The sequence below is a fragment of the Marmota marmota genome, unplaced genomic scaffold (genome assembly GCF_001458135.2).
Source record: "Marmota marmota marmota unplaced genomic scaffold, marMar, whole genome shotgun sequence".
Lineage (NCBI taxonomy): Eukaryota > Metazoa > Chordata > Mammalia > Rodentia > Sciuridae > Marmota > Marmota marmota.
Window position 1 is genome coordinate 2,172,483 of NW_025999894.1, and position 22,659 is coordinate 2,195,141.

Genomic DNA, 22,659 nt, shown 5'->3' on the forward strand with positions numbered 1-22,659 from the left:
TAGGCGAGTGCTGTACCGCTGAGCCCCAGCCCCAGCCCATGTTTTATATTTTAACCAGTGATTTGCTGAGTATCTGTCTCCCCCGCTAGCAGCTGGGCTCCGTGAGGTCAGGGGATTCTGTTGCTTTGTTCTCCGCTGTGTGCCAAGGGCCTAGTACAGGGCCTGGGTCACAGGAAGCGCCCAGCCAGATTGGCTGAGTCGACCATCAGAATGCATCACGACTGCACGTCTGGGTTATAAACACACGTGCAGGCACGGGTGGCCAGTGCACACAAGGAAGATGGGCTGTCTTTTTATTTCTCCCAACAAAAGAAAATCTCATAGCCACTCTTACCAAGGCTTCCCTGCATCTACCCCCAACCCCCAGCTGGTGCCAGGCTGGGGTCTCACTCATCAGAGGTGCTCCACCCAGGACCTTGTGTGTGTGTGTGTTAGTGGGCATGCCTGGGCCTGTCTGGGTGGGGGTCACCGAAATGGCAGTCTCCCTCCTCTGCATCCATTCGCCCCACTCTGCAGGCCAAAAATGAGAGGAATTACCACATTTTCTATGAGCTGCTGGCTGGACTGCCTGCCCAGCTGCGGCAGGCCTTCAGCCTACAGGAGGCGGAGACCTACTACTACCTGAACCAGGTGAGCACCAGCAGGCTCCCCGGAGCCCCCAGGCCTAATCCTCCCATCCTATCACTCCAGGGTGGGCCAATGGAGCGGCTGTGGTGTCCTAATGGCCGATGAAAGTAACGGAGGTTTGGGGAGCATGGGTTTGGATTCAAGGGAGCTCATCACATCGAGGAGGATGGGAATCTTCAGGGTCAAAGCAGAGGAAGAGAAAACCTTCCTTCCTCTTCATTTCTCTGGAGCCTAGAACAACTAACCAGCCTGGGGCGACTATATGGCCCTCTCTGTGCCTCAGTTTCCTCACCTGGGACATGGGGAAATAGAATGAGATTTTAGTTACGGAAATTCATGCATGTGCTGAATTTAGCATTGGCCTGTGGCCCATGCTCCATAGACATGGGCCACTGTTTTAATTGTCATTATCAGTGGCTGCAGCAAAGGTTAACAGGAGACCAATCCTCACTATGCACCACACTTAAAGTCTATGAAGCCCACCCTGAGCCATCTCAGAGCTTCCTGGACCTTGAGAGTAGAATGACCGCTTGAGGGACCAGCTCAGGCTACACTTCCCCGTCAGGGCAGGGTGGGGACTTTGAGGGCTCCCGGTGCCCACCCAGGGCCCTTGACCTCCAGCCTGTGCCCTGGCTCAGGGAGGGAACTGTGAGATCACTGGCAAGAGTGATGCAGATGACTTCCGCCGGCTCCTAGCTGCCATGGAGGTGTTGGGCTTCAGCGGTGAAGACCAGGACAGCATCTTCCGCATCCTGGCCTCCATCCTGCACCTGGGCAACGTCTACTTTGAGAAGTATGAGGTAAGGGGACATCGTGGCCATCTATTCAGAGACTTGAGAGCTATATTTCCCTTCCAGGTTATACTGTGTACATATTTGTGTTCTTTTTTTTTTTTATTCTCTGCTTTGGGGTTGTTCTTTTTTATTTTTATTGATCTATAAGGGCTTTTTACATATGTTAAGGAAGTCAGTCCTTTGTTTCTGTTATGAATTACAAATAGATTTTCCAGTTTCAATTCGTATTTTTATTTTATTCACAAGTGTTTGAGTATTTTTGTGTTGTTTTCTATGTCTTGTAGATCATTTTTTTGTTTTGTTTTGTTTTGCAGGAATCTGCAAACCAAATTATTTTTTAATATTTATTTTTTAGTTATAGGTAGACACAATATCTTTATTTTATTCTTATGTGGTGCTGAGGATCGAACCCAGTGCCTCATGCATACAAGGCAAGCCCTCAACCACTAAGCCATAATCCCAGCCCCCAAATTATTTTTAAAATATTTTAGGCAGTTCATCTATGAATTTTTTTCTTGCATAAATGTGGGACTTTTTATCATTTTAGAAGAAACCTCTCTAAAACTATAACAACTTTCTCCCATAATTTTTTTTTCGATGCCAGGGATTGAGAACTCATGGGTGTTTTATTACCACTGAGCTACATTCCCAGCCCCTTTTATTTTTTATTTTGAGAAAAGGCCTTTCTAAGTTACTTAGGGTAAGTTGCTGAGGCTGGTCTCGAACTTGTGATCCTCCTTCCTCAGCCTCCCACCACACCCATCTCCCATAATTTTTTAAAAGAACTTTCATGGTTTCATGGATTTTTGAAATTTTTAAAAAAACATTTAGATATTTGATTCAAAAATTTATCCTAGTAAGGTTTGAGGTAGGAATCCAATTAACTTGTCTTCCAGGTAATTACTCAATTTTCCCCTCATTTGAAAAATTTATCATATTTATCATATCCTGAATTACCATGCACACTTATATCTAATCCCAGACTTTCTAATGGACTTCATTAATCTATTTATGTACCATTTGCCTATGACCACGCTCAGTGTTTTTCCCCTGTGGTGCTGGGGACGAACCCAGCATGCTAGGCGAGTGCTCTGCCACCCAGTTACATCCCTAGCCTGACGCACTGTTTTAATTACTGCAACTATAATGTCTTCACTATATTGTATAGCCTCTTTCGCTCTTTCCTTTTTTCAGAATCTTCCTGGAAATTCTAGCTTGTTTCCATTTTTTTGTTTTGTTTGTTTGCAGTACTAGGGATTGAAACCGGGGGTGTGCTACGTTCAAACTAAACCCACAGTCCTTTTTATTCTTTTATTATTTTTAATCTTTTATTTATGTATTTGGTACCAGGGATTGAAACCAGGGGCACTTTACCACTGAGTCACACCCCTCGCCCTTTTTATTTTTCATTTTGAGACAGGGCCTTGAGAAATTGCTGAGGGTCTTGCTGAGTTGCTGAGGCCAGCCTTGAACTTGTGATCCTCCTGCCTCAGCCTCCCAAGTCACTGGGATGAAGGCGCACCCTCACGCCTGCAGTTTCTGTCTTTCATATAAATGTTAAACTCGGTTTGTCTAGTCCACAACATGCTGCCCTTGGTGTTTTGCATAGACGGATGCACAGGAGGTGGCCTCAGTGGTAAGCGCCCGGGAGATCCAGGCTGTGGCTGAGCTGCTGCAGATCTCCCCAGAGGGCCTACAGAAGGCCATCACCTTCAAAGTGACCGTGAGTCTGTGGGCACTGGAGACTCTAACAAAGCCTCCCCCCAGCGCCTGTCTCCCCCATTACAACAACAGCCTCCCCCCAGTGCCTGTCTCCCTTACTAGAACAGCAGCCTCCCCGACCCCAGCATTGCCAGGCAGAGGGAGCGGGCACCCTGCCCTCTGGTCAGCTTCATGCCTGAGGCCAATCCCACCATCTCTCTAGCCTCCCTTCCCCAGCCCTTTAATCCCTGGGTGGGAGTAGGGGCATCCCGGAGGTGGTAACCAGCCTACTGTCACTCAAAGGTCCTGTCCCTCCCCAGGAGACAATGCGAGAGAAGATCTTCACCCCTCTGACTGTAGAGAGCGCTGTGGATGCCAGGTGAGGCCGCGTCCCTCCCTGCCTGGGCCCAGAGACCCCCAACACCCCGTCCCTCTGCCCACCAACCCAGTGCCTCCTCTGCCCCAGGGATGCCATTGCCAAGGTTTTGTATGCTCTGCTGTTTGGTTGGCTCATCGCCAGGGTCAATGCGCTGGTGTCCCCGCAGCAGGACACCCTGTCCATCGCCATCCTGGATATCTATGGCTTCGAGGTAGGATGGTGTGAATGGGTGAGGAGCAGGGGACACAGGCAAGGCCTCATCTCCCTCAGGCATTCCTGGTTGGTCCCCTGAACACAGAGGCCCCTGCCTATCGGGCTGGATAGGGACCCCAAAAAGGCCCAGACCAGAACTTTGCCCTGGGGAAGCTTCCCAGTGGTGCTCAGTGAGGGACAGACTTTGACAGGCTCATGTGATCAGACCCATAAGGTACCAGGCACTTCACTCATTCACTTCCCCATTACAATACCCCAGTGAAGCAGGTATTCCCCATTTTGCAGACGGGGAAACTAAGGCATGAGGTGAATGCTCCAAGTCACACAATTCGAAAGTGGCAGCACCAGGATTCAAACCCAGGCAGAAGGCTCTGTGGCCGGGGCTTTTAGCCTCTACCTAGGCTATAGGACCTACAGCTTCAGGCGCTATCCCAAGGGTGGCGGAGCCATATAGGGTTCTGTGCAGTGAGCTATTTGAAGCTTCAGCCATGACAGGCAGAGAGAACCCTGGGCCTGGGCTGTGGAGGTGGAGATGGCTGGGTTGCTGGCCAAGGAGGGGCCAACCCAGCCTCCCCATTTCCCCGGCAGGACCTGGGTTTCAACAGCTTTGAGCAACTGTGTATTAATTATGCTAATGAGAACCTTCAGTATCTCTTCAACAAGATCGTCTTTCAGGAAGAGCAGGTGGGTGTGGGGTGGGGTGCATCAACTCTCCTGTTTCCTTCCATCCTCGCTGGCCAATGGGCCTCCTTGGAGATTGGTTCTTTTTCTTGAAGGGCGATTCCCAGGTTGTCAGGAGACAGTGGAGGGAAAACAGGTGAAGACCTGTGTGCTGGGGCTGGGAAATGCTGGGGTGCTGAGCGCAGAGAGGAGTCCTCTCAGCAGGGGGGCTTCCTATCCCCTGCTGGGCTACTCCAAGCAGAGGGAACAGCAGGGCCCTGAGATGCTTCATGTTGCACTATTAGGGGGTGAGCTCCCTGTTTCAGGAGGTATGCCAGCAGAGGTGTCCCAGCCATCCTCCTTCAGACAAACGTAGCCCAGAGAGTAGACTGAATGTGCCCTGGGAAGGGCTAGGGGGTTGAGCCTCTGTCATCTGCCGCCCTCAGGAGGAATACATCCGAGAGCAGATCGACTGGCGGGAGATCACCTTTGCTGACAATCAGCCCTGCATCAACCTCATCTCGCTGAAGCCCTATGGCATCCTACGCATCCTCGATGACCAGTGCTGCTTTCCCCAGGTGACCACGGGGGTTGTGTGAGCCTAGCCAGGGCGCTGAGATCTCTGAGTCCCACATCCACATCCTACCATGAGTCTTTCATTGCTCTCTGCTCTGACTGGGGGTGGGAGTGGAGCATCAGGAAACCCAACCTACCATTCACAACCTGGGGTGATTTAGGATGGAGAGGGGGATGTGAGTGTCCAGAGGAGGGGGCTGCATCAGCCTGGGAAGTCCCAGAGGGCTTCCTGGAGGAGCTAACCTTGGAGTTGAGCCTCAGATCCTGATTGTGCAGGCAGGGTGCACAGGCAACGGGGCTGGGAGAGAGGCAAGCTGGGAATTGATTCAGCCACATCTATCTGCAGGGGTCCACTTAGGCCCCCAGTATCTGGCTGATGCACTGTCCCCACCCCCAGAGCCCCAGGCAGCCATGAAAAGTTGTGAGTTGTTCCCTGCAGTGTCCTTTGGGGATCAGTCAGGGCTGGAGAATTTGCCAACAGGGTCCCAGGACCTCTGCCCACCCACTATCCCATCTGTCACCAGGCCACAGACCACACATTTCTGCAGAAGTGCCACTACCATCATGGCGCCAACCCACTCTATTCCAAACCCAAGATGCCGCTGCCTGAGTTCACCATCAAGCACTATGCCGGCAAGGTCACCTACCAGGTAAGACCTGTGACAGCCAGCATGGTGCCGTGGCTGCCCTGCGTTAGACACAGGAGCACAATGTGGGACCAGCCACACTCCCCTGGTTCTAGTCCTGGTCCTTCAGCTCCCCAGATGTGTGACCTTGGGCAAATTTCTTACCCCTTTTGAGCCTTAGTTTCCTCATCTGGAAATGGGATCACGGTGCCCATGTCCGGATGAGGATGTGAGAAGCCTAGAATGGGATATGGTAAAGAATAGCTATTATTAGCTGGGCACAGTGACACCATGCCTGCAATCTCAGGGACTGGGGAGACTGAGGCAGAAGGCTTGCAAGTTCAAGGCCAGCCTCGGCAACTTAAAGAAACCCTATTTCAAAAAAAAAAAAAAAAAGGACTGGGGATATACCTCAGTGGTAAAATGCCCCTGGATTTTACCGAATAAATAATGACTATCAGTAGTGATTTCACTGTAGTCACCGTCCTATTTTCTGTGACACAAGAGGTGTCACAGGCTAGGTTTGCAAACCTCTGTCTTCATCTGGGTCTTATTTTCCTCATCTGTAGAATGGGCAGTGAGAGCGGGGTGAACCGCAGACTGGTGGTGTGCAAAGCCAGGCTTAATGTCTCCTCCCCAGAAGTGAGGCGGGTGGTGGGGGCTGGATGGGAGGGAGGCCCTAGCAGACAGAAAGAGCCAATCCCTCCTAGGGTGGACAGCAAGACAGAGGCCGGGGAGGGCAAGACCACGGCCATCCAGGGGATGTGAACCAGCCCAGAGGGAGGAAATAAGCCTCTGAATGCCTGATGGGCGGGCTATCCGTCTACCTTGCCCCGGATTTCCCCGGGTCGGGATGGGGATGAACTGGGTTTGGCCCCTGCTGCACTCCTGGCTCCCTCTTTTAGGTGCACAAGTTCCTGGACAAGAATCATGACCAGGTGCGCCAGGACGTGCTGGACCTCTTTGTGCGGAGCCGGACGCGGGTGAGCGAGCCTGGCCTCCAGCCTGGCCGCTGCCCTTGTCCCGCCCCTAGCATGGCCCCGCCCACAAGCCAGCCCCGCCCACCGCCAGCCTGGCCGCTGGATATCAGCCCTAACCCCACCTGGACCTTGCCCTGTATTTTCCACCACACTGGCCCCGCCTCCTGAATGGTCCCCAGGCCCCTGGCTCTGCTTTTTGCCCCGCCTACCCTGTCTGCCGGCCCCGCCCCAATCCTTCACTTTCCCCCTCCCTCTTCCCCTCCTCCTCCCCCTCTCCCTCCAAAATTTCTTATTTACCTGAGGTGCTGAGACTCGAACCCAGGACCTCACACATGCTAGGCATGAGCTCTTCTGCTGAGCTACAACCCTAGCCCCATGTGCCCATTCTTGCCTGCACCAGATAGTTCCCTGGGCCCCAGACCCATGAGGCCCTGTCAGAGCCTGGTGGCTCGATTTGGGTTCCTTGAAGGCTTAGAGAGGTCCCCAGCCCCAGCCCCACTCTGACCCCATCACCTCCCCTGTGGCCCTCCACTTCCTTCTCTGTCAGATTGGCACCTTCTTCTTTAGGTCTGAGTTCAGCCCCGGCTGAACATCAACCAGAGTTCATGATCATGCATGTCACAGGTGGAGGCCATACACACAGTCCAGGACTGTATGTTCCCCAGAGTGAAAGGGGAAAGCCAGCCTAATTATGGGAGGGGTCTCTAAGAAACTGATGAAGGTCCTGTTTTGAGCTGTTTATAAGCCAGGATGGTGGAGAGGGTAGGAGTCTACTTGTTTTCTGGATTCCTTCAGTTTGGGGAATTAACTTTTTTTTTTCCCCCTATCTTTTTCTTCATTTCTCTCTTTTGGCCCCTACCTTTCTGTCTCTGTTTTCCCTGCCTGTCACCTTGTCTTTCAACGCCTTGACCCCTGCCTTGACTGGCCACCCCCCAATCTAGGTGGTAGCACACCTCTTCTCCAGCCATGCCCCTCAGGCTGCCCCTCAACGCCTGGGCAAGAGCAGCTCTGTCACCCGACTCTACAAGGCGCACACTGTGGCTGCCAAGTTCCAGCAGTCGCTCTTGGATCTGGTGGAAAAGATGGAGAGGTGGGTAGGGACAGGTGGGCAGAGGACCCAGCCTCACCTTTAACCCACCCCATGACCCTCAGTGACTGAGCACCTTCCTTCTGGCTTCTGTCCAGGTGCAACCCCTTGTTCGTGCGTTGCCTGAAGCCCAACCACAAGAAGGTAAGTGAGCACTGAGCACCTGGGAGAACCAAATCTTCCTACCTGTGCTAGAGGACCCTGAGCAGATGGCTTGGCCTCTTCCACCACCTGCTCAGTCTACCTGCTCAGTTCATCATGGACAGTGCCTTTGCACACGAGTGAGCAGAGTCCCTCTCTGGGCGTCTCTACAGGAACCAGGTCTCTTTGAGCCAGACGTGGTAATGGCGCAGTTACGTTATTCAGGGGTCCTGGAGACTGTGCGGATCCGCAAAGAAGGCTTTCCTGTGCGGCTTCCCTTCCAGATGTTCGTTGACAGGTACCTCCATCAGAATAGTTCCTAAGCTCCACAGACCCTTACCCAAACCCCTGTGGCCCTGGAAATCCACAGCCCGGAGAGCATAAGACTTTGACATTCACAGTCGCTCACGTTGTACACTACACAAGACTTTTGCTAGCTGTTATATGGTAAATGTATTTTTAGTTTTGCCTTTTTTCACAGTTGTCTCTGTGTTGATTCCACAGAGGTGTGATTTTAAGTTATTTTGACAAGCTTCCAGCAGATGGCAGTAGAACATCTTGTTCTACTGAGATCTCTATCCCGATTTTCTGATATCTAGAAGTAGCCTTGAGGCCAGAGTACCACTCGCCGATGCTCAGATGACCTGAGTAGAGCTACCGCTGGGACTGGGGCTTCTGGACCCAGGGGTTGAGGGTCGTAAGCCTGGGTCAATCAGGCATCTGTGGTAGGTCTCAACCTCAGTCTGAGTGTGGGTCTTGCAGGTACCGCTGCTTGGTGGCCCTCAAGCCCGACCTGCCAGCTAACGGGGACATGTGCGTGTCAGTGCTAAGCCGTCTGTGCACAGTCATGCCCAACATGTATCGCGTCGGGGTCAGCAAGGTGAGTGCCGCCCATGCTCAGCCCTTAGTGACCTCAAGTTTCATGTCCAAGCTAAAGAGTCCTGTCCCAGAGTCAGTCCAGATGGGCTGGACGTACAGAATGCTGGTCCCGCTGCTCGGGCAGCTCTTGCTGCCTGATTCACCACTGATCTCTCTTTCACCTCCCTGAACTTGGCCCTGCTTCTGGCGTCTGCCCTGTCCCTCTGTGTCCTTGGACTTGCAGGGTGGGGGTGGGGTTCCGGCTTCCTGGCTCTCACCTTCCTCTGTGTCTTCTTCTTAGCTGTTCCTTAAGGAGCATCTGCACCAGCTGCTGGAGAGCATGCGGGAGCACGTTCTGCACCTGGCAGCCCTCACGCTGCAGCGCTGCTTCCGGGGCTTCCTTGTCCAGAGGCGTTTCCGCTCCTTGCGCCGTAAGATCATCCTCCTGCAAAGCCGGGCACGAGGCTACCTTGCCAGGTATGTCCCCGGGGAGGGAGGACTACCTGCAGGACTGTACTCAGGGCTGGGAGAGGCTGTGCCTGAACCCACGTAGTAGTAAGCTGTGGAGTTGTGCAAGCCAGGCCTCCGAAGGAAGGATGATCAGAGTCTCTGTGTCCCTGTTTGGGGGAGACCCTTCCCACCCATGCCCAGGCCCTCTTGACTGGCAAGTGGGAGAACCCATCCAGCAGAGAGGGGCCCCACCCTGCATCTCAGGGACTCTGGGACTATAACATAATGAGAAGGTTAAATCCAGGCCCTGCCACTTAATTTGCTGTGGGATAGACTTGGTGGCCCCCACCGGTAATCCCAGCGATTCGGAAGGCTGAGGCCTCAGGATCATAAGTTTGAAGCCAGCCTAGGTAACTTAGTGAAACCCTATCTCAAGTTACTGGGATTACAGGTGTGTGCCACCACACTGGGTACGTGAAACCCTATCTCAAAAGAAGAAATAAAAATGGACAGGGATATAGTTCAGTGGTAAAGTGTCCCGGGGTTCAATCCCAAGTACAAAAAAGAACTTTTATTTTGGGGCTGGGGTTGTGGCTCAGTGGTAGAGCACTCGCCTGGCACGTGCAGGGCCCTGGGTTCGATCCTCAGCACCACATAAAAATAAACAAAATCAAGATATTGTGTCCAACTACAACTAAATTAAAAAAAAAAAAACACTTTTATTTTTCCTGTGTGACCTTGGTTAAATCACTGCCCCTGTCTGAGCTCCAGTTTCCCTTTGTGCCAAAGGACCTCAAAGTGTAATGGAGGCACTGTCCGCTAGGCAAGACTGATAGGGGCATTTCTACTTCTTGGTCACCCTGTCACCCCAATCTATGACCCTCTCTGCCAGGCAGCGCTATCAGCAGATGAGGAGGAGTCTGATGAAGTTCCGGTCCTTGGTTCACGCCTACATGAACCGCCGCCGCTACCTCAAGGTACAGGTGCCAGCCCTCTCTGGGGGTCTCCTGACCTTTAGCCTCAGTCTTGGGCTCAAATCCCTGCTCTGCCGCTCCTGAGCAGCCCCCTCTGAAGCCTCAATTTCCCATCTACCTCTTGGGGTTGTGCAGAAGTTTAAATGAGATATTGTATGTGAAGGATTTGGCCTGGTGCTGGGTTCACAATGGGGTCTTCAAATAATGGATCGAGGTTAGAATTTGTTGACCTGAACATCCCTGAATACGGTCTGGCTCTTAAACTTTGATTAAACCAACCGGAAAAATCAATGTCATTCATTCCCAAAGCATGGGAAAACCGCGTGGCCTTTACTGAAGGTCTTGTGGCTAAGCAGAGGAGAGATGCCACTGCGCACTGCTTGGACACTTTTCAGAAATCCTCCTTCGCGGGTCTCCCCGAAGGTTTTCTCCCCTTGCCCTTCGCTGTTGACGGTCTCTGGCTGTCCTCCTGTCTCCTCTGTTTCTCTGGCCACACCTCGGTCTTCTCTTGACCCTCTGTGAAAGGGGAGCAGTAGCCTCCAGACTATGGGAAGCTGCCCCCTGCTTCTCAGGCCAGACGCTGCCTTGTGCATGCTGGCCTGAACCTGGCCCGGGCCTTGGGGCCCACCGTCGCCTCTGCCTGCTGTTCCCTGCCTTGACCATCTGCTGTCCTGCAGCTGAGGGCAGAGCAGAGGCACCGGGTGGAGGAGGCACGGCTTCGGGAGCAGGAGGTGGGTGTGGGGTCTGGGTGGCCGCAGGGGACAGGGAGGGAGGCTGGCAGGCGGGGGTGTGGCAGGCGGTGCCCTCACCACTTGCTGTCTGTCCCTCTAGGAGCTGAGCAAGCGGGAGGTGGTGGCTGTGGGGCACCTGGAGGTGCCAGCAGAGCTGGCTGGGCTCATGCAAGCTGTGGCAGGTGTGTTTACACTGGGCAGGGGGCAGAAGGTATGGGGACAAGGGAATAGCCATTTCACACTTTCCACTTTCCATAGGCCTCAGGCTGGCCAGAGTGCCCTGTGTGGCCCCTGTGAGGACTCCCCGGCTCCAGGCCGAGCCCCGAGTCAAATTGCCCCTGGATATCAACAATTACCCCATGGCCAAGTTTGTCCGGTGCCACTTCAAGGTAAGGGCTGGCATAGGTCAAGTGGACACTGACCAATCAGATCTGACATTGTCCTCACCCTGGGACAGGCTGGGATAGTGAGGGTCCTCTAGAGCTCAAGGCAGAGATATTGACCAACCAGTCTTGGAATATTCTAGAAACTGAGTAACTACTACATATCAGTGCTGCTCTAAGTTCCTGGGAAGGAACCAGATAAGACCTCATCCAGCTCACCAAGAGCCACCATCGGCACCCTGACAGCTCCCCATTTCCCCATCCGGGTGTTGGAGACAAGTGCCCTGCCTCAGGGGCTCCTGTGCCCCCACCTGGCATGGGGGCAGTGGGTCCAGTTGTGCCTGTCAGCCCCAGCTCTGCCTCCTTCTGTTCCTTCCCCATGCCCCCCAGGAACCTGCCTTTGGGATGCTGACAGCGCCCTTGAGGATGCCCCTCACGCAGCTGCCAGCCGAGTACCAGGCAGAAGCCGTGAGCATCTTCAAGCTGGTATGGGGCCTGGGCTTCCTGGCAGAAAGGCTGCCTTAGACTGGGGCCTCCCAGGGTTACCAATGACTCTTCTCCTCAAGGGTTTCCTAGTCTGAGCGGGGAGGCAGATCCTGAGCCTTGCCAGTGACCAACATCAGGAATAGAGGAATGCACGGCTCTAATTTAGCCCCAGGCAAGGTCAGAGAAGGCCTCCTGCAGGAGATGGCATTGGAGCTGGAGGGAGTTTGCAGGGAGAGTGCAACAGGCACAAAGAGAGGAGGAAATTATTGTGGTCAGAACAGAGAGTTAAGAGGGTGAGGGAGGAGGTGTTTCCTGAGGACCTGATTGCTGAGCCAGAGCTTGCATTTCATCCCAAGGACCACAGGAGTCCAGGAAGATGCTCCCTGGGAGTGATGTGGTCAATCTGAGTGGTAGAAAGAACCCAATATGGTCAGATCCAAGTATTATAAAGAACCCTTTGAGGTTGGGGCAGTGGCACATGCCTGTAATCCCAGAGGCTCTGGAGGCTAAGGCAGGAGGATCACAAGTTCAAAGCCAGCCTCAGCAACTTAGCGAAGCTCTCATTAACTCAGTGAGACCCTGTCTCTAAATAAAATATTTAAAAAGGTTAGGGATATGGCCCAGTGGTTAAGTGCCCCTGGGTTTAACCCCCCCCCCAACATCAATAAAAATAAATAAATCCGTGAATGAATTAATTAAAATTAAAAAAAATAAAGAACCCTTTGAGGCCTAGCAGGAGGTATGGAGCCAGCCGGAAGCCAGGAGAACAGGTGGGTTACTGGGGCTGTGTGGGGCGCCTAGAAGGTTCCTGAGCAGAATAGGAAGTCAATATGTATTTTGGATCTTTTTTTTTTTTTTGTACTGGGGATTAAACCCAGAGGCGCTTAACCACCAAGTCACATCCCCAGCCTTTTTTATATTTTATGTAGAGACAGGGTCTCGCTCAGTTGCTTAGGGCCTCGCTAAATTGCTGAAGCTGGCTTTGAATTCGAAATCCTCCTGCCTCAGCCTCCTGAGCCACTAGCATTACAGGCTGCGCCCGGGTGTGCTTTGAATCTTAACCTTTCCCGTAGTCGGGGTGAACTGCCCTGTCATTTGGCACAGAATATGGCAGTTAACGTTGTACTATGAGGTACTTTCCTATGGTCAGAGGACCCAAGGGAGAGGTGCACGTGGAGGGATGGGGGTGTGGCAGGAATAACCTTCTGAGAGGCCCAGGAGAGTCTTTCTGTGGCCAGATCCTGCGTTTCATGGGCGACCCCCACCTGCACGGTGCCCAGGAGGACGTCCTGGGGAACTACATCGTGCAGAAGGGGCTGACGATGCCTGAACTACGGGACGAGATCCTGGCCCAGCTGGCCAATCAGGTGTGGCACAATCACAATGCCCACAATGCCGAGCGGGGCTGGCTGCTCCTGGCTGCCTGTCTCAGTGGCTTCGCACCTTCCTCACGCCTCGACAAGTTCCTCCTCAAGTGAGTGGGACCCGGAGGGGCCAGGGTGGATGGGACTGTGGTAAAGGGCAGACCAGGAGCAGCATCTTTGTGCGGGGAGGCACGGGCACTGATGTGGTCCAGTCTCCACTGGGCTGGGCTCAGTCTCCACTGGGCCCAGTGCAAGAGGAAGGACAGATTTCACTGCAGAGGGTAAGAGTCAGGTCAGACTGGATAAGGGACTTCCAGGACCCAGAAGTAGGCAAGACCAGGGCATGGCGAATTTGGAAAAGAGCATGGACCTCTCGGGTCATGGGGAAGAATGGGGGCGCTTTAGAAACATGAAAAGTAGACTTGAGAGGCCTGAGTTCAAATCCCAGCTCAGTCATGGGTGAGCTTTGTGACCTAGGCCAAGTTATTTCACCTCTCTGGGCCTCCATTGGCTCACCTGTTAAAGAGGGATAACAGTAGTGCATACTTCATAGGCTGTTGTGAGGATGAAGTTCTTAGAACAGAGACAGGCAGGTGGTGAATGCTGTGTGGACGCAACCATGACAACGGTTCTGGGTGTTGTCATGCTGGGTGCAAAGCATGATTTGCAAGAGAAAGGACTAGGGCAGACCTTGGACTGAAACCTAGGACCCTTTCAACCTCACCTTAGGGCTCTGGGCCAGCCTGGACCTCCCTTAGGCTCTGACTCCCTCCCATCCATCAGGTTTGTGTCTGATTATGGGCAGAATGGCTTCCAGGCAGTGTGTCAGCACCGTCTCATGCAGGCCATGGGCCGGGCCCAACAGCAGGGCTCAGGGGCTGCCCGCACCTTCCCACCGACCCAGCTTGAGTGGATCACCACCCATGAGAAGGCCAACATGGCACTGGATGTGAGCTGCTTCAATGGTAAGCTGCTTTGTCCCTACCCCTCATTCTGCCCGTCCGCCCTCGGTCCCTCATGGAGGGGCAGCTGGAGTCCGCTGGGCTTAGTCACCCATTCTGGGGTCAACAGTTGTCCTGAGAGGCTCTGGAGCTGGCAAGGAGCCTGCTCAGAGATGCCTCTGCAGGAAAGATATACGGGGTACAGGAACTGAACCCATATGGGCAGGGAGGGAGAGCCTGGATACAGGGACTCAGGGAAAGAGCTGGGAGGCTTGGGAGGAGAAGGCAAAGCAGGGCAGCCCTGCGAGACTTAATTGCAGATGTCCCAGGCTGAGTCCAGCGCTTGCTACCACCCCAGGTGACCAGTTCTCTTGTCCAGTGCACTCCTGGAGTACTGGGGAAGAGGTGGCAGGAGACATTCTCAGGCACAGGTGGGATCCTGGAATACCCCACCCAGCACATCTCTGTACCTGGGAAGAAGGGAGGGAGGGAGGGATAAGAGGCCAGGTCCCCCAGGGTCCTAAGGGTCACCATGGTCATGCTTGGGGTTTGATTCATATCCAAGGGTCTCCCCTAGGTAGGTGCCCCGTTTCCATCTCTCCACATACTGTCACCAGGGGCCTGGCTGAAGGCTGGAGAGGATGGACAGTGGCCATGAAGAATGGTGTCCAGTGGGCAGAGCTGGCTGGCCATGACTACGTGCTGGACCTAGTGTCAGACCTGGAGCTGCTCAGGGACTTCCCTCGGCAGAAGTCCTACTTCATTGTGGGCACGGAAGGGCCCATGGCTGGCAGGGGATGCCCAAGAATGTGGGTAGCTACGTGGGCCACCTTCACACAGATGGCCTCTCCTGGGCAGCAGGTTCTGCTTGCCTAACTCTTGGGAGAGACTGAGTTTAGAGGGGTTTGTGGTGGTTTGTATTTGATTTTGAGATGGAGTCTCACTGTGTTCTCCTCCCTGGCTGGCCTCGAGCTCCTGGGCTCAAGTGATCCTCCTGCCTCAGCCTCTGAGTAACTGGGACTATGGGTGCATGCCACAGTGCCCAGTGGTGTTCTCTTTCTCTGTGTCTGTCTGTCTCTCTCTCTCTCTCTTTCTTTTTTCTGTAAGTGCTGGGGATGGAACCCAAGGCCTTGCACATTCTAGGCAAACACTACCACTGAACCCAGCCGTTTTTATTTTTATTTTCCGATGGTCTCACTGAGTCACCCAAGCTGGTCTTGAACTTGTGATTCTCTTGCCTCAGCCTCTTGAGTCGCTGGGTTTACCTGGCTGCTGTTCTGCTTTTTAAATGAAGAAAGTCACCCAATTCTGGGAACAGAAAATGTCAGGGGGCTTCTGGTAGAGCTGTGGTTCTCTTAGCTGCTGTGTGTTCCCCTCTCCCCCTTAACAGGGTTTTTGGGAATAGCTGGGACTCAGATGAGGATACACCCCCCAGGCCTCAGCCTCAGCATCCCATGCCTGAAGTACCTGACTCTGATGGGTACAGCAGCCACAATGAGGATGGTACAAGTGGGGAAACTGAGGCCCAGAGAGAGACAGCCACCCACCAAGGTCAATCAGCAATGGCCACCATCACTGGTGGGGAGGGAACCCGGGAGACCGTGGGGAGGTGGAGACCAACAGGAAGAATGAACTTGCCCTTTTTGTATATCCCCCCATCCAGACTCGGACAGCCTTGGAGAGCCCGCTGTGCCCCATAAGGGGCTTGACTGCTACCTGGACAGCCTCTTCAACCCCGTGCTGTCCTACGGGGATGCGGTAGGGACAGAGGGAGCATTTGCAGATAGACAGCAGGCTCAGCGTGTACCCCTGAGTCACATCTGTGCCCAGAATGACACGGGAGCTTCTCACAGCCAGGGTCATGGGGTGCTGTGTCCTCTCTGGGTCTGTGTTGGCCATGGGAGGAAAATATGAGGGTGTCCTCACAGCTGGAGATGCCACCACCTCCAGTGGAAGCCAGCTCCCGGTGGGAGTGAATGACCTTGATCCCTGGGTCCCCCGGGTCCCCTCACCCTGGGGACTTCCGGAGCACCACAGCAGTCCCTGGATGATACACAGCCCTGAGCAGGGCCTAGCTCCTCTTTGAGCCTCAGTTTAGAGAGATGGTTGTGGGGAGGACGGGTTGGGGCCTGCACTGGCAGAGACCCAGGAGTCATACAGACACTTGGCCAGTGGGAGGTCCCCCTGGGGGGAGGAAATGACTGGTGTCAGGTGCCGGTTGCCATGGAGCCTCAGGAGGCAGTCACTCGAGCCACCCGCTGTCCCCAGGACCTGGAGAAGCCAACAGCCATTGCTTACCGCATGAAAGGGGGAGGCCAGCCTGGTGGAGGCAGCGGTAGTGGTCCTGAAGACACCCTCAGGAGACCCCCAGAGCCAAAGCCAAAGCCAAGTCAGTGCCTCTCACTAGGGTGGTTCCAGGGTGGGGCAGGGCTGGGGCCACTCACTGGCCTACAAGCACCTTTATGTGCTAGGCAGCCACAGGTGGGAGTGGGAGGACAGGGTGCATTGCCCATGTCTACCCGTGCCCCCTCTCGGCTCCTCCAGTACCAGGCCTGGATGCCTCCACGCTGGCTCTGCAGCAGGCCTTCATCCACAAGCAGGCCGTGTTGCTGGTGAGTGAGGGACAGACTTCCCGGGGTGGGTGGCAGACTAGGGACCTGCCTAGTCACCACCACGGCTCTTTCCCAGGCCCGGGAAATGACCCTACAGGCCATGGCACTCCAGCAGCAGCCTCTTAGTCCTGCCCTGAGACACTTACCCCCAGAGGTGAGCCTGGCCCATGCAGGGTAAGGGGGCTGCTTAGAGTCACCAGCTGGAAAGAGGAGTGCTGTGCTGCTCCAGGACATCATTGTACCTCTCTGAGCCCAGAAACCCCATGGCCCATGTGGGGCAGAGACAGGGTCCCTGAGAGCGGTCTGGTCCATCTCATGCCCTGTTCTCTGCAGAAACCCTTAGCACCAGAGGCACAGCCGAAGTCTGTGGGCACTGGTCCCCCTGCCAAACCTGTACTCCTGCACTCCACTCCAAAGTCCCCGGCCCCAGCCCCTTCAGCCAAGGCCCCAAGGCTCCCCACCAAGCCCGTGGCTGTCCCCATTCTAGCTCAGGGCCTGGCTTCTCCACAAATCCGTGAGTGTCCACCTCAGTTTGGGGGCCTTTCCGGGAAAGGGGTGGGATTGTGACTGTCTGTTGTAGGCTCATCCTCTCCCCCACCCTCCCCCTCAATCCACAGCCTCACCCTCCCGGGACTTGGTCCGTTACTCCACGCTCAACTCAGAGCACTTCCCGCAGCCCACCCAGCAGATCAGAAGCATCATCAGGCAGTGCCAGCAGCTGCCCGGAGGAGGCCGTCCCGAGGCCCTAAGGTCAGCGCTGCCCTCAAACCCAGGGGACCTGGTCACCCACTGTGCCTGAATGTCTACTCTCCCGTGCACCTGCCTGCAGCCCCCACAGTGCCCCCCACCGCCAGCTCCCTCCACAGAGGGAGTTTCTTCATGCCAATGGGTCCAGATGAGCCCCGGGAGCCAAGGGAAGCCCAGACTGCTGTTCTCAGCAGGGTTATGCGACCTTAGGCCAGTCTTGATCCTCTCTGGGTTGTTATTCATAATTATGAGGTTGGTGGAGGAGGAAATCCTCTCCACCAAATTGTAAAAATGTGGTGAGGAGAGGGGAGATTCAATGTCCACCCCTGCTTGGTTCGTCTCTTCCTAGCAGGAAGGATGGAAGGGTGTTTGTGAAGCGGCCAGACCCCCATGAGGAGGCCCTGATGCTCCTGAAGGGCCAGATGACTCACCTAGGGACAGCACCTGGCACCCAGGTGAGAGGCAGGGTGGGGGGCTGCGCCCAGCAGGGAGAGAGACAAAGAGGAGCCTCCAGGGGAACTTCAGAAACCAGCTACTCCTACAAGCCATGGCCCTGCCTCTACTCGCTCCGTGGGGTTTGCTGGTTGCCCCCTGAGCACTCTCTTTGGGGTAGAACAGGTGTCCAGAGAGACGGTGGCCCTAGTGAAGCCAGTGACCAGTGCACCGAGGCCATCCATGGGGCCCACTCCAGGTGAGAGGGCCAGGATGGAGGGAGGGGCAAGCAGGCGGGGTGTCCAAGTGTGTGAGTGGTTCTGTGAGCACAGGTGAGTCTCTGTATGTTGGAGGCATGTGTGTCTGTGTCCCTGAGCCTTGTATGTGTTAGCATTTAAATCACCCTAACTTTAGGTCAGGCCCATCCTGGTCTCATTTAATCCTACTGAAACCCATCAAGGCAGTACCATTTGTTCCTACATGGTATAGATGGGGAAATGGAGGCAAAAAGAATTTCAATTGTTTGCCAAGGTCACACAGCTCAAAAAAGTGTCAGAACAGGGCTATCAATGCAGGCCTCCTGCCACCACAACCGGGAACCCTGATCTTTACTAGCCCCGTCTCATAGCAGCCACAGTGACCTGAAAAAATCTACAGATCAACTCACACTGTGTCCCTGACTTTAAGAAACCGCTCCAATGGGTTTGGGGATGTGTCTCAGTGATAGAGCACTTGCCCTGCTGCACAGGAGTGGGTTCAATCCCTAGTACTGCAAAACAAAGCAAAAAACCCACAAACAAAGACTTCCAAATGGATCCTGCAATGAACTCCAAGCTCTTCACTGTGCTCTTTGAGGTTCTCCTGAATGATCTATCTGCCCACCTCCGTAGTCTCATCTCCTCCCACCAGAGCCTTGTATATTCTGTTCCTGAAAACAACAAGGCCCCTCCTACCTCAGTGCCTTTACACTTGCTCTCCCCTCTGCCTAGAATGCTCTTCCCTGCGATCTTTGCATATCTGGCCCCCTCTTGTCATTCAGGGCTCAGCTCAAATGTCCTCAGAGAGGACTTGGACTGAAAGACCCTCAAAATTCAGCTCCCCAGACTTTCCTAAATCACGCTGCTCCACTTCCACCCCAGCTCCTAGCAGTAAGAGCTTTGTTCTTTCTGTTCCACCCAAACCTGCCATGAGACTGAAGTCAAGGGCAGGTGCCTGCCTGTCTTGTTCACTAGGGCATCCAAGGCCCCTAGTGCAGGCTGCTGGGTGCTCTCTATATCTGTGGAATAAAGGATTGGGTTGTAAAGTGTGCCCATGTGAGCAGTTGTGCCTACTGAATCTGCCCTGGCCCCTTTCTTGGCATGAGGTTGCCACCATGTCCCCTACTCCACCCTGACTCTCCCACTTGGTCCTGAGAGGTGTCTCCCCTGCTCCCCTGCACTCTCCAGTGCAGCCTTCAAGATCCCTGGAGCCCCCCGAGGAACCTGTGCAAACGCGGCTGCATTGCCTAATCAACCCCAATTTCTACGGCTACCAGGATGCCCCCTGGCGGATCTTCCTGCGCAAAGAGGTACCTGGCCAGGCTCAGGAGACCTGAGCCAGGGAAAGGGCTGAATGGGAGAGTGGAGGGAGTCGGGGAGTTGGCCCAGGAGAGAGAACCTGATGGGCAGAGTTGAAGCTAGGAGTCAGAGTTAGAACCAGGGGTGAGGCTGGGGGAGAGTCCGGCTGTGGCTAGGGTTGGGGGGGCCGTGTGCAAAGCAAGGGAGGGAACAGTTACTCACTGAAGCCCTACCCCCACAGGTGTTTTACCCCAAGGACAGCTACAACCATCCTGTGCAGCTAGATCTCCTGTTCCGACAGGTGATGTCCCCTCTTCCCCTCTGTCCCAGTATACTCAGCAAGGTAATGGGCCCATAGACTAGCAGCCTGCACTCTGGGATTTGGGGTCCTAGAGGTTGGGAAGCTGTTCTACACAATCTCCCTCTCCCATGGATAAGGTCAGTGGGTCTAAGGTAGGAAGGACTCAGAGGTCAAATCTAAGTCATCCCCTCCACACACACACAAGATAGATAAGGAGACTGAGGTCTAGGAAGACCCAGCTCCCCCAATAGATGGCAAAGTTGAGGAGAGAGGGTTCCTGTAAGTGAGCTCTGATTTATGAAGACGATCCAGCTTACCGATGACCCCACGACTACAAAATTGGACTTCTCCGTTCCCATGCACCTAGAACAGAACAGCGGGCTGGGGAAGTCCCTGGTATCACCTGCATCATGGCTTCTTCCCATAGATCCTGCATGACACGTTCTCTGAGGCCTGCCTGCGCATCACTGAGGACGAGCGGCTCAGAATGAAGGCCCTGTTTGGTATTGCAGGGGGAGGGGGGAAATTGTTGATGGGCTGCCAGCCAGAGCCACTGGCCAGCCCTTTCCCAGAGGGAGACCAAGGCTAACAAGCCCAGCCCCAATTTGCCTCCAGACACGCCCCTCCTTGCTCTGCTATGGCCTCTTACATGGCCAGGCTGCAAGTTCAGGGTTGGCAATATCCGACACATCGTGTCCATCTCTGGGTTTCAGTTTCTCATTCTCCACACTGGCCAGTTATCTTTTTTTTTTTTTTTTTAAGAGAGACGGAGAGAGAAGGAGAGAGAGGGAGAGAGAGAATTTTAATATTTATTTTTTAGTATTTGGCGGACACAACATCTTTGTTTGTATGTGGTGCTGAGAATTGAACCCGGGCCGCACGAATGCCAGGCGAGCGTGCTACCACTTGAGCCACATCCCCAGTCCCCTGGCGAGTTATCTTCTTGCCAGATGTCGGTCTTCCTTCCTGATCTCCCAGATGTGGGCTGGCAAGGGAAGGGTGAAAAGGGGGGTCTTGATCAGATTTGGCCTCCTTTAGCCCAGAACCAGCTGGATACACAGCGGCCTCTGGTAACGGAGAGTGTGAAGCGGGCGGTGATCAGCACTGCCCGAGACAGCTGGGAGGTCTACTTCTCCCGTCTCTTCCCCGCCACGGTGCGAACCCCTGTCTGCCCGCTCCCTACCTGCCCAGAGCGTTCAGGACAGAGGGTAAAAGACCCTCACATGCCCCTCATCCTTAATCCAGGGCAGTGTGGGCACTGGTGTGCAGATCCTAGCGGTGTCCCACACAGGCATCAAACTCCTGCGGATGGTCAAGGGCAGCCAGGAGGCCAGTGGGCAGCTGCAGGTCCTACGTACATACAGGTGACTGACAGGCAGATGTGGGGCCAGTCTCCGGACTGGCATCTTCTGCTTTCTAAATACCTATGATGTGCCAGGCTCTATACCATGCCCATATAAGAGATGGAGAAACTGGGTCTTGGAGATAGAAGTTACCTGCCTCAGTTTAGGTGGGCAGGAAATGGTTGAGCTAGGAGCCCATTTCGTTCTGCCTCTGGGGCCACACAGCAGCCCCGCCTCCACTCCAAGACTCCCTGCAGTGGGGCAAATGGTGCTGCAAGCCACCAAGTCTTGAGGCAGCTGAAAAGAGAAATGGTAGTCCAGCCCTGAGACCTACCTGAGGGCTCCAACTCTTTCCCTGTCTCACTTATCCCTTTCAACATGAGATCAGGAAAGAGTCTTAATCACTAGTTGGGTAAAAGCTCCCTGCTTTGAAGGATGGGAAGAATTTGGTCGGTGCATGAAAAAGATTAGTGTGTTCAAAATCTGGGAGGCTGGACTGAGGGACCAAGGGAGGGTGCCAGAGCACTGGTTTAAAAGGTAGTAGGAGATGAGCAGAATCTACTGTTGGGAGTCAGAGGCAGGAGTCCTTGGGTCCCAGGAGTCTAGTGTCGGGTGAGGCTACAGGAATGTGATGGGGCTACAGGAACAGAAGNGATGGTTGGAATTGTGACCAAATGGAGTAGGGAAGGGTGGGGGTCAGTTGAATGCGACCTGAACCAAAGGTAGGGGACCAGCCTTGGGCTGGCCGGTAGGTAAAGTCAACCTGGAGTGGGATGGGGCCAGGCTCGTGGGACGGGGGTCTAGCTACCGAATGGAATTAGGGAGAGTCAGGTCAAACTTAGGAGTGAGGGGCAGGATCAGCCAATGCTATGCAAGAACTAGCCTAGTTCGTGGGGGCGTGGCCTAGTGTGTCAAAGGCGGGGGCAGCCCGGCAGGAGGTGGGTGTGGCAAACTGGAGAGAAGTCCACTGGGTTCAGGTGGGTTCAGATGCATGGGCAGAGGAGGCCGTCTGGGTTGTCTGGGTTCTATCATCCAGGCGTTGCCTTGAATGGGCTGTGACAGGAGGACAAATGGGGAGTGGCTGGACAGGCCTTGCTAGCTCTAGCTCATATCTGCTTACTCCCTCCCCCCTCCCCTCCCCTCCTCCTTCTTTCTCTCTCTCCCTTCTCTTAAAGGGTCCCTCAGTCAGGGCCCGCTCTGCTGACCGTGGAGAAGACACCCTGGCGCTCCCACCATATACAATGCTTGAATTTGCCCAGAAGTATTTCCGGGACCCTCGGAGGCAACCTCAGTGAGTGGTGGCCCCAGCCCTATTCCTAACACAAAGGAGGGCTTCTTGCAGCGGATGTTGGCTGTCCCCCTTCTGGTTGACAGGCTGCCACCAAGGTTCGAGGCCCACCTTATGTCTCAGCCTCTGGATCAAGAACATTCCTAAGTGGGAAAAGGATGTAGCCAAAGACTGGGAGGCAGAGCTGGTCAGCAGTGCCCACCTCCTGTTACAGGGATGGCCTCAGGCTGAAATCCAAGGAGAGCCGGGAGTCCAGAACCTTGGAGGACATGCTCTGCTTCACCAAGGTGTCCATTTTCTCCATCTGTAAAATGTTGGTGCAGGGGGGGCCCCTCCCCATCCCCAGGACAGATTGTCCAGAGTAAGACCCTACAGCTCTAAAACCCTCCAGGACACCCCCCCCCCCCCC

At 54.4% G+C, this 22,659-nt stretch overlaps 1 protein-coding gene across 1 annotated transcript in view; it reads left to right on the top strand.

Annotated features, from left to right (window-relative positions):
* The window catches only part of Myo15a (myosin XVA), a 56,730-nt gene that overhangs the window by 13,114 nt on the left and 20,957 nt on the right, over positions 1-22,659 (top strand). The window contains exons 10-49 of the mRNA XM_015503488.2: positions 517-630; positions 1,266-1,427; positions 3,031-3,144; positions 3,443-3,501; positions 3,589-3,712; positions 4,303-4,398; positions 4,821-4,952; positions 5,475-5,600; positions 6,482-6,559; positions 7,498-7,646; positions 7,742-7,787; positions 7,958-8,082; positions 8,547-8,664; positions 8,944-9,119; positions 9,985-10,069; positions 10,744-10,797; positions 10,898-10,979; positions 11,056-11,186; positions 11,571-11,666; positions 12,905-13,140; positions 13,814-13,995; positions 14,330-14,402; positions 14,589-14,780; positions 15,362-15,522; positions 15,635-15,729; positions 16,240-16,360; positions 16,516-16,583; positions 16,660-16,737; positions 16,917-17,097; positions 17,201-17,333; positions 17,683-17,785; positions 17,949-18,021; positions 19,208-19,329; positions 19,560-19,619; positions 20,047-20,122; positions 20,658-20,773; positions 20,865-20,983; positions 21,870-21,900; positions 22,138-22,253; positions 22,465-22,537. Coding sequence (XP_015358974.1) covers positions 517-630; positions 1,266-1,427; positions 3,031-3,144; positions 3,443-3,501; positions 3,589-3,712; positions 4,303-4,398; positions 4,821-4,952; positions 5,475-5,600; positions 6,482-6,559; positions 7,498-7,646; positions 7,742-7,787; positions 7,958-8,082; positions 8,547-8,664; positions 8,944-9,119; positions 9,985-10,069; positions 10,744-10,797; positions 10,898-10,979; positions 11,056-11,186; positions 11,571-11,666; positions 12,905-13,140; positions 13,814-13,995; positions 14,330-14,402; positions 14,589-14,780; positions 15,362-15,522; positions 15,635-15,729; positions 16,240-16,360; positions 16,516-16,583; positions 16,660-16,737; positions 16,917-17,097; positions 17,201-17,333; positions 17,683-17,785; positions 17,949-18,021; positions 19,208-19,329; positions 19,560-19,619; positions 20,047-20,122; positions 20,658-20,773; positions 20,865-20,983; positions 21,870-21,900; positions 22,138-22,253; positions 22,465-22,537 — 4,476 coding nt within the window. The remainder of the gene's footprint in view (positions 1-516; positions 631-1,265; positions 1,428-3,030; positions 3,145-3,442; positions 3,502-3,588; positions 3,713-4,302; positions 4,399-4,820; positions 4,953-5,474; positions 5,601-6,481; positions 6,560-7,497; positions 7,647-7,741; positions 7,788-7,957; positions 8,083-8,546; positions 8,665-8,943; positions 9,120-9,984; positions 10,070-10,743; positions 10,798-10,897; positions 10,980-11,055; positions 11,187-11,570; positions 11,667-12,904; positions 13,141-13,813; positions 13,996-14,329; positions 14,403-14,588; positions 14,781-15,361; positions 15,523-15,634; positions 15,730-16,239; positions 16,361-16,515; positions 16,584-16,659; positions 16,738-16,916; positions 17,098-17,200; positions 17,334-17,682; positions 17,786-17,948; positions 18,022-19,207; positions 19,330-19,559; positions 19,620-20,046; positions 20,123-20,657; positions 20,774-20,864; positions 20,984-21,869; positions 21,901-22,137; positions 22,254-22,464; positions 22,538-22,659) is intronic.